General features: G+C 52.9%; 2 protein-coding genes across 7 annotated transcripts in view; one reads left to right on the top strand and one right to left on the bottom strand.

Annotated features, from left to right (window-relative positions):
• Window positions 1-4393, bottom strand: part of TXNDC16 (thioredoxin domain containing 16) — a 41695-nt gene extending 37302 nt beyond the window's left edge. For 3 of the 6 annotated variants that reach the window (XM_074821129.1, XM_074821127.1, XM_074821130.1), the window contains exons 1-3: window positions 4217-4393; window positions 3815-3925; window positions 2171-2443 (exon numbers count right to left, since the gene is read on the bottom strand). The gene's annotated coding sequence lies outside the window, so the exon portion shown is untranslated. The remainder of the gene's footprint in view (window positions 1-2170; window positions 2444-3814; window positions 3926-4216) is intronic. The other 3 variants (XM_074821131.1, XM_074821133.1, XM_074821132.1) reach the window with 1 other exon arrangement.
• Window positions 4394-4805: 412 nt separating this feature from the next.
• On the top strand, window positions 4806-21772 carry GPR137C (G protein-coupled receptor 137C). The gene is made up of 7 exons (XM_074821125.1): window positions 4806-5209; window positions 12581-12624; window positions 13376-13604; window positions 17007-17156; window positions 17723-17845; window positions 17983-18098; window positions 19067-21772. Exons 1-7 carry the CDS (start codon window positions 4841-4843, stop codon window positions 19236-19238), a joined length of 1203 nt encoding a protein of 400 aa, XP_074677226.1. The 5' UTR covers window positions 4806-4840; the 3' UTR covers window positions 19239-21772.
• The last annotated feature ends 371 nt before the right edge of the window (window positions 21773-22143 follow it).

Raw genomic sequence — 22143 nt, 5'->3', positions numbered from 1 at the left:
ACCTTCGACACCTCTCCTCCTCATCCTTTTCTCACCCTTGACACAAAAATGCGTGCTTATTCCTTCCCTACTCATGTCCTCTCACCTCCTCATTACTCCGACTTGCCCAGCAGCTTCCCTCTGTGCCCCATCAATCCAGACTCGAATAGTCAGCTTTTAGGTCATTTCCTCTGTCACCTCTATTCCATCAGTGGAAAATTAACACCATAGGGCTGGAAACAGCCAGAATCCTGTACCGCAGCCACTTGCAGGATTACCAGAGATGTGTGAAAATACCAGGGAGGTGTGAACCAGCTCTGTGTCACTGCTGGGAAACCCTTAAGCCCACGGGCCATGGGGCTTAAGCACAGCATAGATGGTATGCAAGACCTGGCTCATGTTTTCACTGTCATACCTCCAAGGCAGAGGTAGGCAAGGTGGTTAAGGTCACTGTAGATGACCAAATACATCAAAGACACCCAGCACAAACTCTGTGTTGGCATAAATTGCTTGTGCCACATCAGTTCTGCTTGGGAATCCCCCAGCTGTAACCACAGGCTGGGATCCCTGCATCACCCCTGTGTTCACAGCTGCTTTCCCTGACCCCTTGCCTCACAGACCCCCAATATTTATTACTGAGGAATCACAGAATCACAGAATCATCTCGGTTGGAAAAGACCTTGAAGCTCCTCCAGTCCAACCATGAACCTCACACTGACCGTTCTCAACTCCACCAGATCCCTCAGCACTGGGTCAACCCGACTCTTCAACCCCTCCAGGGATGGGGACTCCCCCCCTGCCCTGGGCAGCCCATTCCAACGCCCAACAACCCCTTCTGCAAAGAAATCCTTCCTAAGAGCCAGTCTGACCCTGCCCTGGCGCAGCTTGAGGCCATTCCCTCTTGTCCTGGCGCTGGTTCCTTGGCTCAAGAGACTCATCCCCCCTCTCTGCACCCTCCTTTCAGGGAGTTGTAGAGGGCCATGAGGTCTCCCCTCAGCCTCCTCTTCTCCAGACTAAACCCCCCCAGTTCCCTCAGCCGCTCCCCATCAGACCTGTGCTCCAGACCCTGCACCAGCTCCGTTGCCCTTCTCTGGACTCACTCGAGTTATTCAACGTCCTTTTTGTAGTGAGGGGCCCAAAACTGAACCCAGTAATCAAGGAAGCTGCAGCACATCTCATTCAACAGAGGGTGATGCTTTTAAGACTCATGAGACAAGGAAGAACCACTGTCCCACTGGAATTGTGGACTGCACAGCCAGCCGGGTACCATCTCCATCATTCATGGGTCTCCCTGAACTCAGGAGAAACACCGCTGACTTGGACTTAAACACCAGTGATGTAAAATCTCCCACACCCCTCAGCAGGATATTTTCCTCCTGGTGATCAATTACCTTCTTGCAAAAAACCTACACTTTATGTCTGGTTCAAGTACATTACACTGCTGCTTCCTGTTCATTTTATCTCATTCTCTCAGTATCTTCCAGCCTGCAGAGCCCTCAGCTGGCAAGTTTTAACTCCCTAGGTAGATGCTGCTAAACCAGGGGCGTTTTGGACACTCCTAAATGGAGTCACTTCAACCTCTCCTGTGATGATCGACACAGATCAGGCCTTTTGTTGCAGCAGGACATTCATCCGCACCCAGCTGGTACAGTTTTTTGGCAGCGTGCTCGCCTGCCTTTCATGCCCTTCTGGCAGCAGTTAACCAGTGTGCTGCCCTCCCAAATTTGCTGGCAGGGAGGACACATAACTTAACTTCCAGGACTTAAAGGGGCTACAGGAAAGGTGGGAGGGACTCTTGATCAGGGGTGTAGGGATAGGACAAGGGGTACTGGGTTTAAACTGACAGAGGGGAGATTTAGATTAGATGTAAGGAAGAAATTCTTCCCTGTGAGGGTGGTGAGACACTGGCACAGGTTGCCCAGAGAAGCTGTGGCTGCCCCCTCCCTGGAGGGGTTCAAGGCCAGGTTGGATGGGGCTTTGGGCAACGTGGGCTAGTGGAAGGTGTCCCTGCCCGCGGCTGTGGGTTGGAACTGGATGATCTTTAAGGTCCCTTCCAACCAAAACCATTCTATGATTCTGTGATAACAGACCCCAAATCCACGTGGGGCTGACTCAACCCCTTAGCTACAGCAGGCTAAACAGGCTGAAAGCACTCTCCCTGGCATGGCTGGATGCCCCAGCACAAACATACCTGCTGCTGCTGAAAAATGCAAGGAAGAGCATAACACTGATGGCTCAGGCACTTTGGACCATGCAGACAGGTTTCCTTTAGGGTATACAGAAAAACTCCCTGAAAAGCTCTCTGTTCCAGCTTTCTGCTCTGCAGAGCCACGTGAATCCTTCCAGTCACACGTCACTTCCCGACCAATAAGCCCTTCCCAAACGCATCCAACTTCCTTGCAGCCAACTTGTCCGAAGATGGAAGCTGTCCCAACAGCTGTATTGTCTGCAAATTTCTTTTCTGCTGTAGAGATAATAAATGGGCTCTTCAGGGCCAAAGAAAGCATCCTTGGGATCCCACTGAAGCATATCTGGATGACACTGACTCTCCGGTGACAAGCCACCATGGGAAAATGTCACCCTGCAGCCACTTCACTGCCTGGGAGGGGCGAGGTTTGCCCTGCAGGTTTTTAATTCATCGAAAGACCACACAGCCCCAAGTCACATGCCTGACAATTGTTGACACATACTGCTGACAACTGTTGAAATATTGCTTATGTCAAGCAATATTTAAGTCCTTTTTTTCCCTGGGTGATGTTATGTGTTAGTTTTATGGAATCCTATGGCTGCTCAGCAATAACCTCACCTCCTTACCAGATATTGCATTATTTTGCATATTTTTCACTACATGTTCCCCTTCCCTTCTCATCTTCGGAAAGCAGCCGATGGAGCCAGGGGTTGCAACCCACAACCGCGAGGCCCCTGCAACCGTGTCCCTGCATCATGTGTCACCGTGGCCATGACCCTACAGCTGCAGGAAGACATTTCCATCGTGCTGGACACCCCAACAAACCTCCCAGCCAGGCTGCGATGCCAGGAGTCACAACAGACTCATGAACTGCTTCCAGCCAGAAACCAGAGCCTCGCTGCAGAGGTATTTATCCTGCATTTTATCCACAAACGCTGTTTCAAGCCGGAACGCTGCCAGGCCTTTTGTGCACAGGCACTTTTCAACCAGCAGCGTTTTAAGGACGTTGCAGATTGCTGTGTAATCAGCCCGCTGAGCAAATCTGTGCCGGGGCAGCTCACGAGACTGGAGGCACATCTGGCACACCATGTCGGATGATAACGGAGCTCCGCTCTGCGCCGCAGCCTCTCCTTCCCTGCACCAGACGTGCCTGATTTTCAGTGCAAATGAAAGATAGGGGCCTGCAGTCGAGGGACGAGGGTGCCTACGGGGTGAGGTGCGGGAGCAGCACCTCGCAGCAGCGCAGGGATCCTTCTCAAGGATCATCAGCAGAGGTGGGAAACACATCAACATCACAACACATCCCAGCCCATTCGTTGCCTAGTGTGCTTTGCCTCTCTGGGGTTTTTTTTGCAGCTGCCCTGTCTCCTTTCACTTCCTGGAGAGTTTCACTTTCATTTTCACTTCCAGGTCCCACTTCCCAGCACCCAGTAGCCCCGTTGGGCCTCGCTTACTAGCCAAGGCTGCAGGAGGGACAATGGGAGAGGAGCGCTTCGATGCCCATGCACAGCATCGCCCGCTGCTGCTGCCCCACTGCCCCCATTTAGTCCATCCCTGGGAACCAGCCCCCCAAAAGTCCCTGGAAAGCAGCTGGCAATGGGGTGGATTGCTGAGCTACCTCCCACATAGCTTAGGGGTGTCACCTACCTGGGTGTCTTGAAGTCCTCGTCCCTCCACCACGGCTGCTAGGAGAGCGTCACGCCTCGAGGTCTCCCCTCGGCCTTTGGGGTGGGCGGCCTGGCTGTACGGCTGGAGAATCTGGGATGCCAAAAAAATAAAGCTGTGCCTGTCCGGCCCTTGCAGCGGTGGGATCTCAGATCCCCAAGCTCTTTCGGTTGTGGGTGTCCCCGAAGTGCCCCCCTGGCTGTTACAACCCCTGAGTTTTCCCTACAGCCATAGGGACACCTGCCCATAGAGAACAGCCTCGGAGCTACACTTGGACATCCCCCAGGCCACCAGAGACCAACCCCCCGTGGGGCTTCTTCCCGCACACCCACGGAGGCTTCTGGGGGTGCCCAAATCCGCCCCCCCCTCCCCTCCCACACACACCGACAGCTCCGGGGACCCCTCCAAGAAAACTCTTCTGCTTCCTACAGGAACCCCAGCGCCGACCGCTCAAGGCGGAGACTCCCTGCCGCTATTGCTGCGGGGTGGGGGGGACGGGGACGGGGACACCCCCAGTTGCTGGGGGCTCCCCCGTTTACAGCCGCGCACCCCTCAGCCTGCCCTTGCGCGCCCGCCCCGCCCTCAGGCGGGCGGTGCCTTTCCCGCCCGCGGGGCGGGAGAGCGGAGGGAAGCGGGCGGCGGCGTCAACCCAAGAAGCAAAGAGGCGACCCGCGGGGGCGGCCCGTGAGTGACAGGCGGCGGCGACCACTCGGCGGGGCGGATGGGCGCGGTGGGGGCGGGCCGGCGGGGAGCCAATGGGGAGCGCGCGCTGTCAGGAGCGAGCGCCTCAAATAATCGGGCTCAGCTGATTGTCCCCGGCAGAGAGTTGTTTGGCGGCGGGCGGGCGGGCGGCGCAGCCAGGAGGGCGGGCGAGAGAGGCGGCGGGGGAGAAGTGAGGGGAGAAAGAGGTGGGGGGTGCTCCCCTTTGTTGTATGGGGGTGTCCAGCCGGGGCTGAGGGGAGGGGAGGGCGCGGCGACCGTTGGCGGGCCGTTGCCTCCCGCTGCCCCATGAGCGCGACGGAGGCGGCGGCCCTCGCTGAGGGGGCGGCCCTGGCTGAGGGGGCCGCCGTGCCCTACGCGGTGGAGCTGGGTCTGACCGTGCTCCACACGGCGCTCTACGCCGCCCTCTTCCTCTTCGCCTACCTGCAGCTCTGGCTGCTCCTCTACTACCGGGAGCGGCGGTTGAGCTACCACACGCTCTGCCTCTTCCTCTGCCTGCTCTGGGCAGCCCTCAGGACCACCCTCTTCTCCTTCTACCTGCAAAACTCCCTGCAGGCCCTCCGCCTCCAGCAGCCCTTCGCCCACTGGCTCCTCTACTGCCTGCCTGGCTGCCTGCTCTTCTCCAGCCTCTGCCTCCTCAACCTCTATTTCGCTGAGGTAAGTTTTTTTCTTTGAGGGGGAGGGGACACACCAAACCCCCACCCTGCAGGACGCAGGGGCTAAAGGCTCCTCTTCAGCCACCCCCCCTCCCCCCAAACTTGGAGGTGCGCAGAGGTGTCCCCCGAAAGCCAAGGCTTTGGGGTGGGGTGGAGTGAGGAGGGATGTGTGTGGAGGTGTGCCCTGACCAGGCTCGGTGGCAGAGGGTGCTGAGAGATCTGCCCTCCATGTAGCCTTTGGGCTTGGGGGGGAGGCACAGAGATTATGCCCTGAATCTAAGCTTGGGGGTGGGGTGGTGGTGGGGAGTGTGTGTGTGAGCAAAAAGTGTGCCCTGAATCCTCGTGACAGGGTGGTGGGGTGCAGGGGTGTGCCGTGAATGCAGCCTCTGTGGGGTGGCGTGGGGAGGGGGAAACAGGCACATGCCCTGAATCTGGGGGTGGGGGGTGCAGAGATGTGCCTTGCTCCCGGGTGGGGCTTTCCTCTTTGCAACCCTGCAAGGGGTGGCAGAGCCACGGGGATCTCTTGGGGGACTGTTTTGCATCTTGTTTTTAATTGATTCCCCTTCTCTAAAGGGGACCAGAAAGTGGCAGCAGCAGGGGCTGCTCTGGCCTGGAGTGATGCCAACCATTACGTCACCAGCTAGAGCCTCTTCTGCTATTGTTGCTGCGCTCCCTCCTTCTCTCCATCTCTCTGCTCCGCTGTGAACTGGGCTTGTTGTTCTGCAGCTTGTTGTCAGACAAAATCCCTCTGCCTCCACAGACAACAGCCTGGGGCTGGAGAGGTGGGCCCCCTCCTCGCACAATGATTGCTACTGGGACAGTGCGGACGTGCTTGTTATTGTTGCTGAGCTGTGTTCCTTCTTTCCTGGCTTTCCCATCACTTGTTTTGCGATTTATTTTTTTTAATCCTTCTTTCTCTAGTCCTTTCACTTGTCTCTATCTTTCAAAGCCGTGGCTCCCCCCACCCCTTCCTCCTCTGAATATTTTGTTTCTGCTCCAGTTTCTTGTGAGCAGCCCTTTGCTTGCCTGCCTTCCAGTTTGGTGACTTGTTTCATAAATAGGCAGTACTTTCCTTCCAGCTTTGTTGTTGTTGTTCAGATTCTTTGCTCTGCAGCTCTCAGCTGTTCGCCAGCCTCACAAAGGAATCGCTAACACACAGCGAAATCGCTCCATCGCTCCGATGTGTCACCGATGGGAGTTATGATTTCATTTTCCCGAGGACATCAACATTCACATGATAATGTGAGACTTGGAGCAATTGGGTTGTTCAGCTGTTTTGGTTCTTGCCCTTCTGCCACAAACACCTGGAAACTGCCCGTTGCAAAAGCTGTCGGGGTTAGATATGCTGCCGATCGAGTGGCAGCAAAATAACAAATGGTGCATAGTGTGCATAATCCATCTTGTCTGTTAAAGGGAGCCTGCCCTACCAATTGCTCCAGCCAGGAGGTTTTTGTGTGTCCCTTGAAATGCAAGCTGAGGAAGGGATCCCATGTTCTGGTACCACAAAGTGGCTGGATTTCTGGTTTTGTCTGTCACTGGACTTGACAGCAGATTTCCCTCTTTGTAGGCTTATTAAAAGGCTCCTTTAAAGAACAGCAAAGTAAATTCAGATAGGTTCTCAGGCTTCCCTTACTCCCACGGTATCTGTTGTTCTGTGGACTCTGGCTGAATATACCCCGTTTCTTTCTCCTTGAAGACCTAGAGCCAAGGGAAATCCTGTCTGAGGAAATAAGAGCTCAGAATCGAGAGTGGGGAAGGATAAAATGACTTATTAAAATGGGAACACATGCTTAGTTACAGAGAGGGTCTGACACTTGGCTGTCACAAGCAGACTGGTGTCCAGTGCTTGGTGGTGTTTGTGGGTGATCTCGTGGAGGTGGTAGGTGGCGAAGCCTGCAGCTCCAGAGGTTTGGAGAAAGTGAAGTGACACGGTCTGAAAGCCTTTGGTGCTTGTCTGGCTTCCATTTTAACAAAAGAAATGATTCTGAGTGGTGATATTTGGCCTCTGCGTGGGCAACAGGCTGATAAAACTATCCCACCTGTCTCTAGACAGAAGGGGGCCATGTGCTGGTAGCTACCTGAGACGTGCCTGGCTTGGCTGTGTTCAGGATTCTCTTAAAGCACAGGAGGAGTTGTGTTAAGGGGGCTTAGGGCATAATTAACCAAGAATTGGCACTACTGGGAGGAAGGAGAGAAGCTATGGTGGAACCACAGCAGCTGAGCCAAAGTGGCTCAAGATCTAGAGCTGACTGGTGTGTTTACAAGTGTGACTTGAAGCAGAACCTGCTGTGGAGGGCCTGTCTGTTCCCAGTTCTTAAGGGCCAGTTGGTTGCAACTTGTAGAAGGGCACTGGGCTTCTGCTACTCTGGGGGGGGGGGTGTCCTGGTCTGAGATGTCCTCAGATAAAAGCATAGGCTGCTTCTGTGCTGAAGGCCTGGCTGATTGTCTTTGTACACAGTGCCTCCTTTGTGGAGATGCTGGAGAAATGGCATCTGTCTAAGCAGTGGAAGAAAATGTGGCCTGTGCTATGTTATTTGAGCTAATCTTGCTTGATTTACAGAGCTCCTCAGGCTATGTACAAGCTGAGGATGAACTGGTGCTGGGTGGGGGAAGGACTCTGGGAAACAACAAAAACCCATGGAGGGCTGGCATTATTTTGTACTCCAGGCTGTTCTGGGGCTGGAAGTCAAACTCATGAAACTGCCTGATGTTCCCCCTCTCTGTGGGGAGAGGCTAACCTTTTCCTATCCCTTCCTGGCCCCTGAGATTCCCGGGGGGATGTGGAGGCTTGACAAAATGCATGTGGGATGCTTATTTGGTGGGGATAGTTTCTTTTTATTGTTGCCTTATTTTTACCTAGAACATCATCCCTTTTGCTTGGGAGCATCTCTTCCTCTCTGTTTCAGCTTGTAACAGTTCCTTTTCAGGAAATCTGGAGTTCACAGTACATTCAGGTCAGAATTCCTCAGATCACTCCCAATCTTGCCTCAAACTGGCAGAACCATGGCTCAGATATCCAACCCAGGGTGCTTCTCTGCCTTGCTTTTGGAATAGCTCCTCTGCTGCCAGCTAGACATCTGCTTGAGTAATGCTACCTTTCCCAAGAGCCTGCCAGTTCCTGCTTTCCCCCAGGTCATGGTCAGGAGCACAGTACATGGAAATGTAGCCACAACAACCTCCATTTTGACCCTTTTAAAGACCTTCTTGAACACTTGGCATCCTCATCTCACTCAGGAGTCAGCAGCTGGGTGCAACAATGAGTAAGTCCTTCTGCTGGAGTGGTGAGGCTCTGCCAGACCGGCGTGGCCATAACCCTTAACCTGTCTGGGTTTCTTTTAAGTGCTCCATCTGATTAGATGACATCAGCCTCTTTCATCCCTTGCTTCTCTAATTGCACTGGAGCAGACATGCATGGAAAGAGCATCCAGCCTGGGAGCTGTTTGTCCTTGCTGTCCTGTATCTTCCTGCCTTCTTAGATGGAAAACTGGAAAAGCCTCCATCCCTTCTTGTGCTCTTCCACCATCCTTGTCTAGCAGGTGCCTAGCACTGTGCCCTCTGCCTCAGAGGAACAGCTGCTAAGGGGTCACTTAAACTCAAAACTGCTCCGTCCCATGGCTGATGATTCCCACAGTTCCTGAATAACATGTCAGCAACCAGCTATTTGAGGAAATGGGGGTACAGCCACGTTGTACCCTGTGTTCACGATGGCACAGGCTGATCTCTGTATTAGTGGGGATGGTGAGAGATCCTCCTCACAGATTGTTCCAACTATTTCTCTGAGGGGCAGGTGGGGGCTTGAACACTTGTTTTGGGGTGTAGTCCCAAAATAGTCCATGCTCTGCTCCAATGCTCGCTGCTGAATGACTGTGGTGAGAGAAGGAATCTGTCTGGATGCTTTCAACTGAGAGAGGACTGTTCATGTCAAGGCAGGCCATGGTTAGGTCTTCTGTTTGGAGAGCCCAGCCTCATGTCTTCTTTATGGAGCAAAAGAGACTTTGATTCCATCAGGCAGTGACAAGTTTCTGGCTCTCCTGGATCTTTCAGATCTGTTGTGAAGGGCTGTACCAAAACCAGGCTGAAGTTCTGTCTGAGGCTCAATGTTAGGGCTAAGGTCCTGGCTTGTTTGGGTACTGAAAGTGGTCCTCAGAGCTGTCTGTGGGGTATGGTGTCTGTCACCTTAGCAGCTGTGACACCTCCAGTACACCTCCAAAGGATGAGTCTGTCTTAAGAAATGCTCTGAGAACATGCCCTTAGCAAAGTTCACTTTCTGGGCTCAGCGATGTCAGCAAGGTATTCATTTCTGTGAAACATGTCCACTCTCATCACAAAAACAAAAGCCTCCAGCATTGCTGGGGACTTTGAGGTCTGTAGCTCTTCATCCCAAATCTGTGGCTGATGCAAAGTGCCTAAAGGATTTGTGGCTCCAGAAAGACAACTGAGTATTGCCTAACTGTTGTAAAAGGCTTGCTTAGGAGTAAATGTTCTCAGTCCTGCTGCTTGGGGCTAGCAGAGGCTTCTGTTCCTTATCTTCATCAGGCAACTGTGTGACTTCTGGGGCTGGCCTCAGCTAGGAACTGAAGGAATTGTTCAGTTTGCAAGGGTTGCTACTAGCAACTTGGCAGAATGCACCTGTTTGAGGGCAGGGGTCTGTATTTCCTGTTTTTATGAAGAACAGGACCACTCCTGACCTCTTCACTGGCTTCTTCACAGCAGAACCCTCTACCTCAGCCATCCTTGGGCTCTGAAAGCAGCAAAGCTGGTCTGGTGCTGAAAGATTTGCAAGGTTGTCTTGAGGATAAGAACCCAAAGACGCAGTGTGACCACTACTGGTGTCACCTACTGCCCTGCGAAAAAAAAAAAAAGCAACCTTCAGATGAATTATCGTGTCTTAAGAACTAAAACCATTGTAAATAGTGATGCCTGTTCTCTTCCTGAAGTTACAGGACTAAATAGCTGGGGGCTAATAAAAGTGTAAACTGGTGCCGTGGTCTCTCGCTGCTTTTCATGGCAGCTGTCCAAGTGTGAGTCTCGGGTTGCCACTGCAGTCTTAACCCTGAGACAGCTTTGTGTGCTTTAGTCCCCTGGGCCCTAGGGGAGGGTCTTGGGACACTGTCTTGCACAAGGCTGCTGCAGAAGTCAGCATCTTCTTTCTGCTAGCCAGTGGCATTTCCTTGCTCAGCTGAGGGGCTGTTCTCACCCAGGGTGATCTGCGAGACAAGCCAGGGACTCTGTTTGCACTGCTGTTCTGAGGCTGTGGTTACAGACTGCGCTTCTGGGAGTCAGAGCAGAACTACAAATACCTCAAATTGATTTCCATGCTGCACAAATGGGTGCTGAACCAAGAGGTTTCCCAGCTGGATGTCCTTGATGTCTGTTTTGACACTCCCAAAGTGCTTGAATGTAGCCTACAGGCAAACTAAGGACAGAGGAGAGGATTTTTCTGTTTTGAAGTCATCACATGATCCTTCCAGCACCCAGGTTTCCTGTAACTTTGGGGCTCAGAGTGGGATATGCCACACTTGTGTACTTCTCTGGGCTGGTATAAGCCAGCACAACAGGATAGAGGGTTTCAGAGACTGCTCAGGGTACTGTGCCCTCAGCCACGGTGGCTGGATGCCTCCCTCTGCTGAAGTGCTGTGTTGTCTTCCCCACCAAGCACTGCTTGAGTTCATCCTCCCTCAGACTGGGGCAGAGGAGCCCAACAGTGAAACTGGCTCACAGAACAGGGTGGCTGAAGCTGTCCCATGCCCTGTAGGAAGGCTTTCAAATCTTGAAACTACTACAATGGATCAGACAACCCTCAAATCCTGAAATGTCTCTGGAAATCCTCCTGGCAGGAGCCTGATTTCTGAAGCTTCAGAGTGCCATTGCTACCTTGGTGCTGGCTGGAAGGCAGGAGCCAAAAAATCCCATCAGAAAAAAAGCTAACTAAGGGTGCCTTGTAAGAGATGAGTGATCCTTCCCTGCAGCCACAGGCTGGAAGCTGACAGGGAGGACTCCTTGCAGGAGCAGTGAAACTAAACCTCCACACCTGGGCAGTGATTGCACTGTGGGCTTGTGCTGACCCCACAGGTCTGCTGGATCTGGCAAGATGGTTCTCTACCACTTCCACAGTTCCTTCAAAGTCTGTAGTCAGGACATGAACTTTGAGACTGGATGTGACCTCAGCTCTGGGATCCTTCCTAGTGGGGTCTGTACCAGGAGCTGTGTTTTTTCACAGGACAAAACCCAGTTCCTTCCATGGCTGTGCTGAATTGGCATGTGACAAGGGAGTTCCATGTAGCTCTGCCAGCACGCTGCTTGTCCTGACCTCTGCCAGCGGCTGCCTGTGCCCTGAGCTGTGACTTGGGAGTGTGTCTGCACCTTCCGAAACCGTCCATCCTTCCTTAGGCAAGAAGTCCTGCATCTGTATGCTTCAGCAGGAGCCACTCTCCAGCCCAGAGGGACAGGGAAGCTCATCTGCCTTACTGGAAAGAGCTGTAGGACTGAGTAGGAGGTGATGGTTCTCCTCCAGCCTTCCCAACCCGTGTGGCTGGGGGTGCAGGGAGGGGTTCAGTCCTCTGCAGACTGAGGAGAGGCCTGGGAGCCTTTGCTTTGAAGCACTGGTTCTTCTTGTGCCCATTTCAGCTTGAGTCTCCTAATACCTTGGGTGGTGAGGAGATTCACAGAACCCAGATCCACCCTTGGACAGAGCGTGTGGTGATTTGAAGAGTGAAATAGTCTGCAAATAACCCACTGTCATCTAATACACTTGTCTGTCAGTGTGCTGTGCGACTTGGCAGGCTGGGCCTTCCACCTCTGGAGGACTTCTACCATCTCAGAGTTACTTCTCAGGTGTATTTGGCCTATGAACATCTTATGGGTGGAGGAGCTGTGAGCTCCAGATGCTTGTTACAGCCTGCAGGTCCATAATCCAATACCAGAGGGCTATTTTAGATCAGCTATTTGTCTTGCTAAAGCACAGCAGCTGAAGCAGCCTTCTCTAACAGGGAAATCAAGCATGACTGAGGGCCTAAAATATGCACCACAGAACATTGGGCTAAGGAGATGTATTTTTGAATGATCTTGGTGACTACTGAGCTCTAAACTCCCTGCTTTTCTTGAAGTCCTTAGGTGTAATGTTAAAGTCCCTGTCACACATGGGTTATTAAATATGCTTATGTCTGTTGGACACCTACATTTGGGCTTGGCTGTGAGAAGAGTATCAGTCTGTCTTCCAAGTGGGTCCAGTGCAAGACTTGGTGCTAACAGATCATTTAAGTCTTTCAAGATGTCCAGCTGGATGCTGGCTCCCCTGTTGTATACATCTTTACAAAGTTTAAGGGAGTACTGTAGGTGACATTAAGTAATGCTGTGCAAATCTTTCCCCTAGGTCATATTCAAAGTGAAATGTGCAGCTGAATTCAACAAGTACAAGTAAGTGATACTTTTCTAACATCACTGTCAAAGCTGGCTTAAGGTGAACTCATGCTGCAGTGCTAGGAACGGGACTTCAGACCCCAGACTGAACAGAGCTAAGGGCGTGCCTAGCTGTGCTCTGACAAAGGATCAGTGTTGTGCCTGGGAGCAGGACTGGGAGCTTGAGCGGGTAACAAGGAAGCTAAAGCCTCTATAAATGTCATCAGTGTCCCAGTACTGGTGCTGCTGGCAAACTAGATGAACTCTGAAGGTTGTTCTGAGCTGTCCCACCCCCAAAAAGATCTGCAGGATAAGGCTCAAGCAGTCAGTGGGACCTGTGTTTGTGCAACCCAGGTGCTTCCTAACCATTTCCAGGGAAACCCACAGTGGAAAATGCAAGCTCCACTGGCTTTCAATAAAGAAGTTGCAGTGGTTGTGATGACTCATAGCTTATTGACTGAAGTTAATGCAGAGCTAGAGCAACACTTAAAATCTGAAGATAAGAACCTGACTGTCAGAAGATGAGTCTTGTAACTCATGACTACTTACACTGCTCATGCATTATGAGAGCAGCTCAAACAAATACTCTGCAGACTCGGGCTGTCAGTACAACCACTGAAGCTTGCTGGAATGTCTGAACTTCATAGCAAAAAGAGCACTGAGCTGTCCTCTTGCCTGATGAGACAGGAGGGTGGTGGAGAACAACCCCAGAATTGTCTGACTTGAACTCCATTGGTGTTTTTTTTTTCCCCCCTCCCCATCTCTCCAGGGTCCTGTTGTATCTGGGCTCCATATTTACCAGCCTCCTCTTCTTAGTTGTGAACTTAACTTGTGCAATGCTAATCCACGGTGAGGTCCCGGAGAACCAGCTGAGGTGGACGGTCCTTGCCCGTGCCCTAGTCAACGACAGCCTCTTCATCCTCTGTGCCATCTCGCTGGCTTGCTGCATGTGCAAACTAGGAAAGATGTCTTCAGCGAACGTCTACCTCGAGTCTAAGGTAGGGAAATGCCTCGTAAACTAAACTGGAACTGCACAGTCATCAACTGGATCTGTGTGTGTTTACTCAGAGCAATGCTGGCCTGGTGGCACCTCAGCTGCTCTTCCTCAAATACTCCTTCCAGAGTGGAGGTGGCAGCTCTGCACCTCTCCCTCTGCAAAGCACGTGCTCCTGCTGTAGGAACGAGACACCCTGCATGTTTTAGGGGAATATATTGTCTGCAGCTTTGCTGGCGCAACAGGAAACTTAGGAGCTGCTTATGCTTTTCAGGTTTAGAAGTATAATTTAGGGTTTGACTGGAAGAGTGGGCTCTCCAAGAGCAGCAGATTTCTGCAGTATATTGTCACTAAGGACAGTGAAGTCTGCGGTATATTGTTATCTCTGGCAGCTGCATAACAATTCTCTGCAAAGGGGATCCCCCCAGCAGTCCAGCTTTAGCTGCCTGCTTGCTTGAGCCGGAGGCAGAGCTCACTGTCCTGGGTGAGATGAGCATCCTAGAAAGGGAGAAGTTGCTGTAGGGCCTGCCCCAGGGCAGAAGGACGGGTGAGGGTCTGAACACACACAACTCTCCTCAAGCAGGTAGGAAAGTGGATAAGCCACCAGCAGCCTCATTTTAGTGTGGCAGTAGGCTGCGATTAAGTGTGTACTTGAGCTGCCTCCTCTTCCTCTGGGAAACCATGTCACTTATCAAATGCAGTGATCCTGGGGTGGGGACTGAGCCTGTTGAGAAGGGCAGGCAGTGGTCTCGAACATCTAGAGGCAGAACTTGAGGACCTGAGCACAGGCTCAGGGAGGCCAGCTGCCTGTCTTAGTGCTTTTGAGCCTTTTCTCTGCAGTACAGCTCCTCACCCCATACCCTCAGAATTGCCTCTTTCTGGGTGTCAGAAGGAGGGGCTCTGGCCTCCTGCAGAGACCTTATTTCCAGTGTGCCCTTGATCGGGTGAATATATATTATGGGCTTAAAGCCCTGCCATGCTGGCTCAGGTGAGAGGCAGCCCAGAGCCTAGAGCTCCTGCAGGTTGTTGGGTGGCTCTGTGCCCCCTCAGGAAGAGGATGAAGAGGGCAACAAGCTGCCTTGCAGCAACATTCTGGCTCCAGACAACTGCCTCATGTCGGCTGGAGGCACCTCCTTGCTCCTTAGCAGGCCCCTGGCATGACCCCCCAAAGTGTCTGTGGTCCGTTGCCCCTTCTCTTAGGGCAGCTGAGTGAAAGTCGAGAGGGTGGCCAGAGCTGTGCTGGCAGGCTGAAGCTCAGGCTTTCTGTAGGAGAAGTCTGGTCCTCTTAAGCAGCAGAGAGCATCAGTGGTTGCCCAGAACCCAGAGTGTGTGGCCACGGGCAGCCAGGAGCAGTTGCCCAGCTGGTGACAGCTGCCCAGAGAGGCTGCAGGTTGCAGCCAGGTGATGTGAAGCGAGACAAGAGCCATGATGAAGCTGAGAACCTGCTCCCATCCCTGCTTGCACGGGCCAGGTATCCAGCTCAGACTGGCTCTGGACACTAATTAACTTATCAAGTTCAGCCAGCAGTGGTTTACGAATGCAGTAACTTCCTCTAGTTACGTGCCTGAGGGGTTGTGCTCTTGTACAACATGCTCTAGAGAAGCCTGCTCAGCGTTGAATACTCAACCTGGCTGTCTGGTAAAGGTCTCTTGCATTCAAATGCTGTCTCCCTTCCCTGCCTCGGAGGCACCCCCTGACTTTCTGTTGTGGAGGAGCTGCAAAAAATAGGGTGGGGATGAGCAGAAGTGTTACACAAATGCCAGAAAAGGTTGTTCTACCTCCTAACCTCCAGCTGTGAACCTGCTGACTCAAAGCAGCACAGCCAGGCTGGAGGGGCACGGTGAGGCTGCTGCCTCTGCTGAAGGGAGGGAGGAAGGTGGAGGGAGGAACGTTTGAGCCATTTGACACTTGAGAAGGAAGCTGTGCTGTTGGGCTACAGCCAGATCCGGTGCTGTGGTCCTTGTGACTCGCTTCACTGGCCTTTCTGCCTCTTTCTCTGCTGGCCCGAACACCAAGGCACCAAGGGCTTGGTTAACAGCACTGGAGCAGGCGGCCTTCTCGTGCTTCGGGGCAGGGGGTGTCACCAGCACTTACCTGGCAGCAGTGCTTTTATGCTGCCTCTTCCAAGATACTGCCTTGCTCAAGAGCTGTAAAACTAGGAAAATAGAGCTGGATGTGGAGCAGGTCAATGAGCTGAGCTTAAATACAAAGGTGAGTCAGCTGCTGAGATCAGTTTGCCCACTTACTGACTTGGTGGCTACCAGTAGCTATTAAAAGGCTTCCTGGATGTATTTAGCAAAGAAACGGACACACTTGCAGGTCTTCAAATGGCTTTTTCTCCTGACTAGCTATCCAGGAAAGGTGGGTACTGTGACCTTCAGGTACCTCATGCAGCTATCCTGCTGACAGCCCTGCATCTGAAACATTCTGGAGAAAGCTCTTCATCAGCTAGCGGGAGGCAGAGGTGCCACAACATCCCACCACCCTTTAGCACACTGTGTACAGCAGAGCCTGGTTTGTCCCACACCAGTGCTGGGCTTCAGGTGCTGGTTTTTTCTGCCTGTTTTCTTGCCCATCCCAAATATTTGGGCTTTTCCTAGATAAATGTTTTCAATGTCGGGGTACTGAACTGTGAATGAGCTGGGTGGACAGCTCTGCTGTAGAAGCAATGAGTAGATTTTCTTAGTGGTTGTTAGTTTGCTTTCTGGAGACAACCACAGTGAGGCGGTGGGTGGGATGGTGGCTCTCCAGACCACCAGCTTGAAGCTGGAACTGGGGAGGTTTAGTCTGGAGAAGAGGAGGCTGAGGGGAGACCTCATGGCCCTCTACAACTCCCTGAAAGGAGGGTGCAGAGAGGGGGGATGAGTCTCTTGAACCAGGGAACAAGCACAAGGACAAGAGGGAATGGCCTCAAGCTGCGCCAGGGCAGGGTCAGACTGGCTCTTAGGAAGGATTTCTTTGCAGAAGGGGTTGTTGGGCGTTGGAATGGGCTGCCCAGGGCAGGGGGGGAGTCCCCATCCCTGGAGGGGTTGAAGAGTCGGGTTGACCCAGCGCTGAGGGATCTGGTGGAGTTGGGAACGGTCAGTGTGAGGTTCATGGTTGGACTGGAGGAGCTTCAAGGGCTTTTCCAACCTTGATTCTGTAACTGATAAGATTCTGAGAAGGACGTTCCTGTGCCTCAAGCCTTCCCTGCTCCCAGGCGACACTGGCTGTGCAGCTCCGCTGCCGCAATGAACTCATCACACAAGAAAGCTCTTAACTAGCTCTGAATATTTTAGCAACAACACACAAATGTTCTAGGTCATTCTTGCCTGCGCAGCTGCTCATGCGTTTAAGAGGGGGGTCGGGGGAAATCGCAGCTCTGCAGGAAGGTTTGTATTAAAACTTTTTTTTTTTCCTGTTATAGGGAACATCTGTCTGCCAGGCTATTCTGGTGGGATCTGTAGTTGCCCTTCTGTATTCCTCAAGGGCTTGCTATAACCTGGTAGCTGTGGCCATATCTCCAGACAATGTTCCTGGTCCTTTTAACTATGGCTGGGACAACCTTTCAGACAAGGTGAGTGGCTGTGACCCCTAATCCAGAGCTAGGAAAGCAAAAGGCAGTTTGCTGTCCTGTGAGAGCATGTGTCAGTGAAAAGGGGGTGATGTGGGGGTGTCTGTTTAGCTGAACCCCAGCCGAGCTGCCTTTCTGCCTTCAGAAGCCCTGCTTGTTCTCTCCACCAGAGCAAACCTGAATGTTCCTCTATCTGGCTGCTGCTCCAGGAGGGGATTCCCTGTTGTGCTCTTTGGTTTTAGCCTGCCAACTCTTCTTTTGGGGGAGAGGAGGAACGAATCAACTAGAGCAGAAAAGCAATGCTCAGTGAGGCGTGGCTGTGTGCAAGGGAGAGTTGTTGGCGTGGGGAGGGAGCTACCAGTACCCTGGTAGCACACTGAAGAGAACTATCTCACTAAAAACAGTAACAGCAGTCAGGTGAGGGTCACTGGTCTGGCTTAGGGACTCCTGCCTTCCTAAGGGTTTCTCTGCGTTCCTAGTTCTAAGCTGTGTGCTATGTCCAGCTTTGGGAGCTGTGCAGCTCTGCTGATGGGTAGAATTCTACAGAGACCTCTCACTTTTCTCCTCAGGTGCATGTGGAAGTGAGCAGTGAAGAGTACGTGGTGTTTGGAGTGGTCCTCTTCCTCTGGGAGCTGGTGCCAACCACTTTCGTGGTGTTGTTCTTCCGGGCTCAGAGACTGAGTCAGAACTTGGTAGGCCTGAGCGAGCTGCTGTAGCTTGAGTACCCCTGTGTGGGGAGGAGCCCCGAGGTGCCTGGGCTTAGTGGGGGGGCAGGCTTTTAGAAAGAAATATCTCCCTTCTGGCCTAACCCTTTTTTTTTCTTTAACAGACTCCTGCGGGGATGGTCAATAGTCACAGTTACAGCTCCAGAGCCTACTTCTTCGACAATCCGAGGCGCTACGACAGCGATGATGACTTGTCACGGCTTGGGGCCAGAGAAGGAGGGTAAGCGTTGTGCTGGGCTGCCATCCTGCTGCCCTGTGTGAAAGCAACAGAGCTCTGTGAGGGGGGAAAATAATTTTGGTGTATGGTGCAGCTTGGGCAAGGTGGATGGGACAAAGAGCCTTCTGACTGGTTTTGTTCCCTTCTGCTGCTCACAAGGAGCTATTTTTATTAGAGGCGACCAGCTCAGACCGGTGGGTATCACCCTGGGTGCTCACAGAAACACGCAGTGGCTCCAGACAAGGAGGGCTGATCTTGCTAGGATCCTTCCTGGGCTCTTAGGTGACCTCTAGTGGAGTCTTTCTGCTGGAAAATGAGAGGTGGTGAAGTCTTGGGAGGGCCAAGGGACCAAGCTCTGCAGGAACACCTGGTGTGGGGGAGAATCACAGAATCGTTCAGGTTGGAAAAGACCCTTGGGATCATCAAGTCCAACCATCAGCCCCACTCTACAAAGTTCTCCCCTACACCACATCCCCCAACATCTCATCTAAATGACCCTTAAACACATCCAGGGATGGTGACTCCACCCCCTCCCTGGGCAGCCTATTCCACTCTCTGACCACTCTTTCTGTGAAAAATTTTTTTCCTAATGTCTGCACCTCCCCTGTCGCAGTTTAAAGCCATTAAATGGGCAGGTATCCCCAGCAAAACTGCGAGGGGAAGCCTGGCAGCCCTCTCGTGCTGCGCAGGGGTCTGAACTCCACCTGCCCTGCGGTGCAGTGGGGGGGGCTCAGAGGTTCTGGCTCTCGCTGACGGGTGTTGTAGGACCTTGGTGCTGCTCTTGTGCCTGTTTCATCCAAGCCAGGCTCCCTGGAGATGCTGTGCCTGCTCATGCAGACTCTGATTCCCAGATCAGCGCTGGGAGCAGAGGTCTCTCCTAGCAGTGGAGACTGGCCACAGCCAAATTCTTCCTTTCTAAGAGTCTGTGTCTTTTTGTTGTTTGTTTTTTTTTTTTCTGTCTCTCCTCTCAGTTTGGCCACCCCGCAGTGCTCTGGCTGCTATGGGTCCCTGGCAGGGAACGACAGCTACGCAGTGGGCCCCCACCTCAGCGGACCCGCTACGGATGGTGCCCCCTTGCTCTTTGCCGCAGGCGGCTCGGAGATGAATAATCACCATAGCTCACGCCCCGCACCACAGAACTGAAGAGGCTGTGAGGTCCCTTTCTTCCCAGAAGTGGCATTCATGTATAGGATTGTAACCTGGTTTTCTCTTTTCCTCCTTCCCCGAAGCATCTAACTCATTGACACAAACATTCCACTACCTGCTGCAGCTGTAAGCAGGACCGAGCCTACGGCTGCAGGCAGTAAGCGAGAGAACTGTGACTTTAAGGTACCATGTAGCAAAGTGAAGCTGAACTCTCTCGGGAAGCTTTTTTTTTTTCTTGGTCTAGTCTTCAAGATGTTGGCAGCTAAATGCACCAGAGCTTCCTCACTAGAAAAGAAACATCAAATGCATATTTGCACTTTTATCTGCACACTTGGAAGGAACGAATCTTGCTCAGACTGTGTTGGGTCTGAGACTGTTCTAGTTACTCTTTTAATTGCACATCCATAGCTGGGAGAGGCACTGTCTTCCTGCAAAGAGGTGTTCCGTGAAGTCCTCTGCACCCTGACTCACTGGGAAGCGGGAAGCTCTGTTAACAGAGCGTCTTACGGGCAGGGCCTCCCGCCCTCAGTGTTGGAGCAGATTGTGCCATATTCACCCCTGGCAGGGCCCAGGCTGCTGGCCTGAATGTGGTCTTGCTCTGACTGCTGGTCCCCACTTCACCTGATGGCTGAACTGGCCTACCTAGGACTGGGCTCAAAGCTGAGCTCAAAGTGTAGCCTAGCAGAGGCCTGGGAGGGTGAGATCAAGTGTTCCTACTGGCATTAAGATGGCTGTGTTGTAACCAACCCACTTCCCTGTGGGGGAGGAAGAGGGATGGGATGGGGTGAGACTCCCCAGGCTGTTGCCTTCAGGGAAAGCCTGGAGCTGGCTCAGCACCAGCCTGTGTGCAGGAACAGGGCCTGGAAAACTGGGGAGGGGGATGAGAGCAGTCCTGCTCCCCCCTCCTCTTCACCCAGCATGGGGGTCCCCTCTTCCCCCTCAGTATTAAATTACATTGAGCAGATAACTAAGCGGTTTAACCTGGAAGTGTGAAGCTGTTGGGGGTGGGGGGGTGTTCCTGCTGAGCAGGGGGTGTCTGGCTGCTCGTGGGGGTGAGGCCTATTGTCACCGAGGGAGAGGGCAGCCAGGGCAGAGCTCGGGGCCTTGTGCTTCTTGTGCGCTCAGGGGGGTGCACAGACTTGGAAGGTGCTGGGTCAGGCTGGGAGGAGGTTTTTCTGGCTCTCTTTAACCAAAATAGCCAAGCTTGGGCTGGCCTATTCTGCTGGGCTCCGGGAGATGAGGTTTGATGTTATTCCTGGCTTAGGCCTGAGCCTGCTGTGGGGTGAGTGGGCTTGGATGGAGGCCCTGGCCAGGGAGTGCAGCTGCTCTGACCTCTAGTGCCAACCCCACCTGGAACTGCTTTTAACTGCTGTTTGACCCCAAATCTGACCCAGGGGAGGAGGGTACATACCCCTGCATGGAGCTGTATGGCGCTGCCTGGGGGCCAGAGGGACCCCGAGACAGCCACCTGTGAGAGAAACCCCAAGCAGGGGGGGCAGCCCTGGCTGCTCCTCCCTTCCCTTGTGCTCACATGTAGGGTCTGGTCCTCCCCCTTCCTCCCCCACCTCGCTTGTACTGAGCTGGATGTCACTTGTCACCCTGAGAGTGCCCCGTCCCTCTGCGTGGTCTCCTGTGCTGGCGTGTGGGCCTCTCCCTGCCAACCTGCTTCGCTCTTGCTGGCCCCAAAAAAAAAAAAAAAACCCAACAAAAAAGGAGCAATTGCTGCTGCTTTTTGGAGAAGGCTCTGAGATGGCAACTTTGAGCACATCCCTCTGGCTCTAGGGAAAGCAGAGAGCTCTGCCCTGATGGCCAGGGCTCTCCCAGCTGCTCTGCGGGGCGTGAGGGACCCGTCTCCGTCCCTGGGCTGGGGTGTGGAAACAGGCTGCTCCGTCTCCAGCACCGCTTGACTTAGGGCAAAGCTAACGAAGGAGCTGGGCTCAGCGCTTCGCCCTGCCCTTCTTTCTTCTCCCATAAGTCACCAAAGACGGGAAGTGACGCTAGCAGCCCCTGTTCTTGCTTAAATTCCAAAGCACTAGGAGCACTTTAAGTTTTTTCTTTGGAGGGAAAGGAGGGTAGTGCAAAAAAAAAAAATTAAAAAATAAAAAATTAAAGGGCTACAGGCTCATTGTTCGTATTGCACTGAAGCACACACCAACAATACGATCTTCCTGGCATTCGGACGGCAGGTCGGGGCAGTGAGTCTCGTTGCTGATGTATTCGTGAGTGACTGGCAAAGTGTTTTTAGTTTTCCTCATTTGTATGGATGGCCGTTAATTTCAAAACTCTGACTGCTCCTGCTGGGGCCGGTCCCATGTTTTACTGACGTAATTTATAGCTGAGAAGTACAATGACTTTTTTAATGCATAGTTGCCTTTCATTAAACTTTTTTTGGTATGGTTTAACAGTGTTTTTGGCTTTGCAGTCAGGCACCAGCTGGCTGCAACAGGAAGCTGTGGCTAATGAATGTACCTATTTGTTCTTCACTAAACTGTAACCAAGCACTATGTTGAAATAAAAAACAAAACCAAAAACCCTTTCTGGGCTAGGTCACCGCAGGCCTGGCTGCGGTTTGCTCGCCGTGGGAGCCAGCTGGGCTAGCTCCAGCTGTGATCCTGCAGCCCACCTTTGTCCTGGCCAGGGGCTTGCTCGGCTGGGCCAGCACAGGAGCCCGGGTGTGGCTGGTGACCACCTAAAGCTGCTTCTTGTTGGGCTCTGAGGGCTGAGCTGGACACAGCTCCGGCCTCCTCGTGAGGTCTTAAACCTGGTTGGGCACAGAGCACCTGGAGGTGGTTTTGGCGAGGTTTTTGAAGCTCCTTTTTGCAGTCGTGGTTTTCTGGGGTGGGAGAAGGCAGAGCAGCTTTCCTTCCAGCATGCTTTATCCTCTGCTGGTTTTCAGGCTGGC

The sequence above is a fragment of the Strix aluco genome, chromosome 4 (assembly GCF_031877795.1).
Source record: "Strix aluco isolate bStrAlu1 chromosome 4, bStrAlu1.hap1, whole genome shotgun sequence".
NCBI classification, from domain to species: Eukaryota; Metazoa; Chordata; class Aves; order Strigiformes; family Strigidae; genus Strix; species Strix aluco.
Note: the sequence above shows the minus strand (reverse complement) of the source record. Positions and strands in the feature narration are given on the sequence as shown.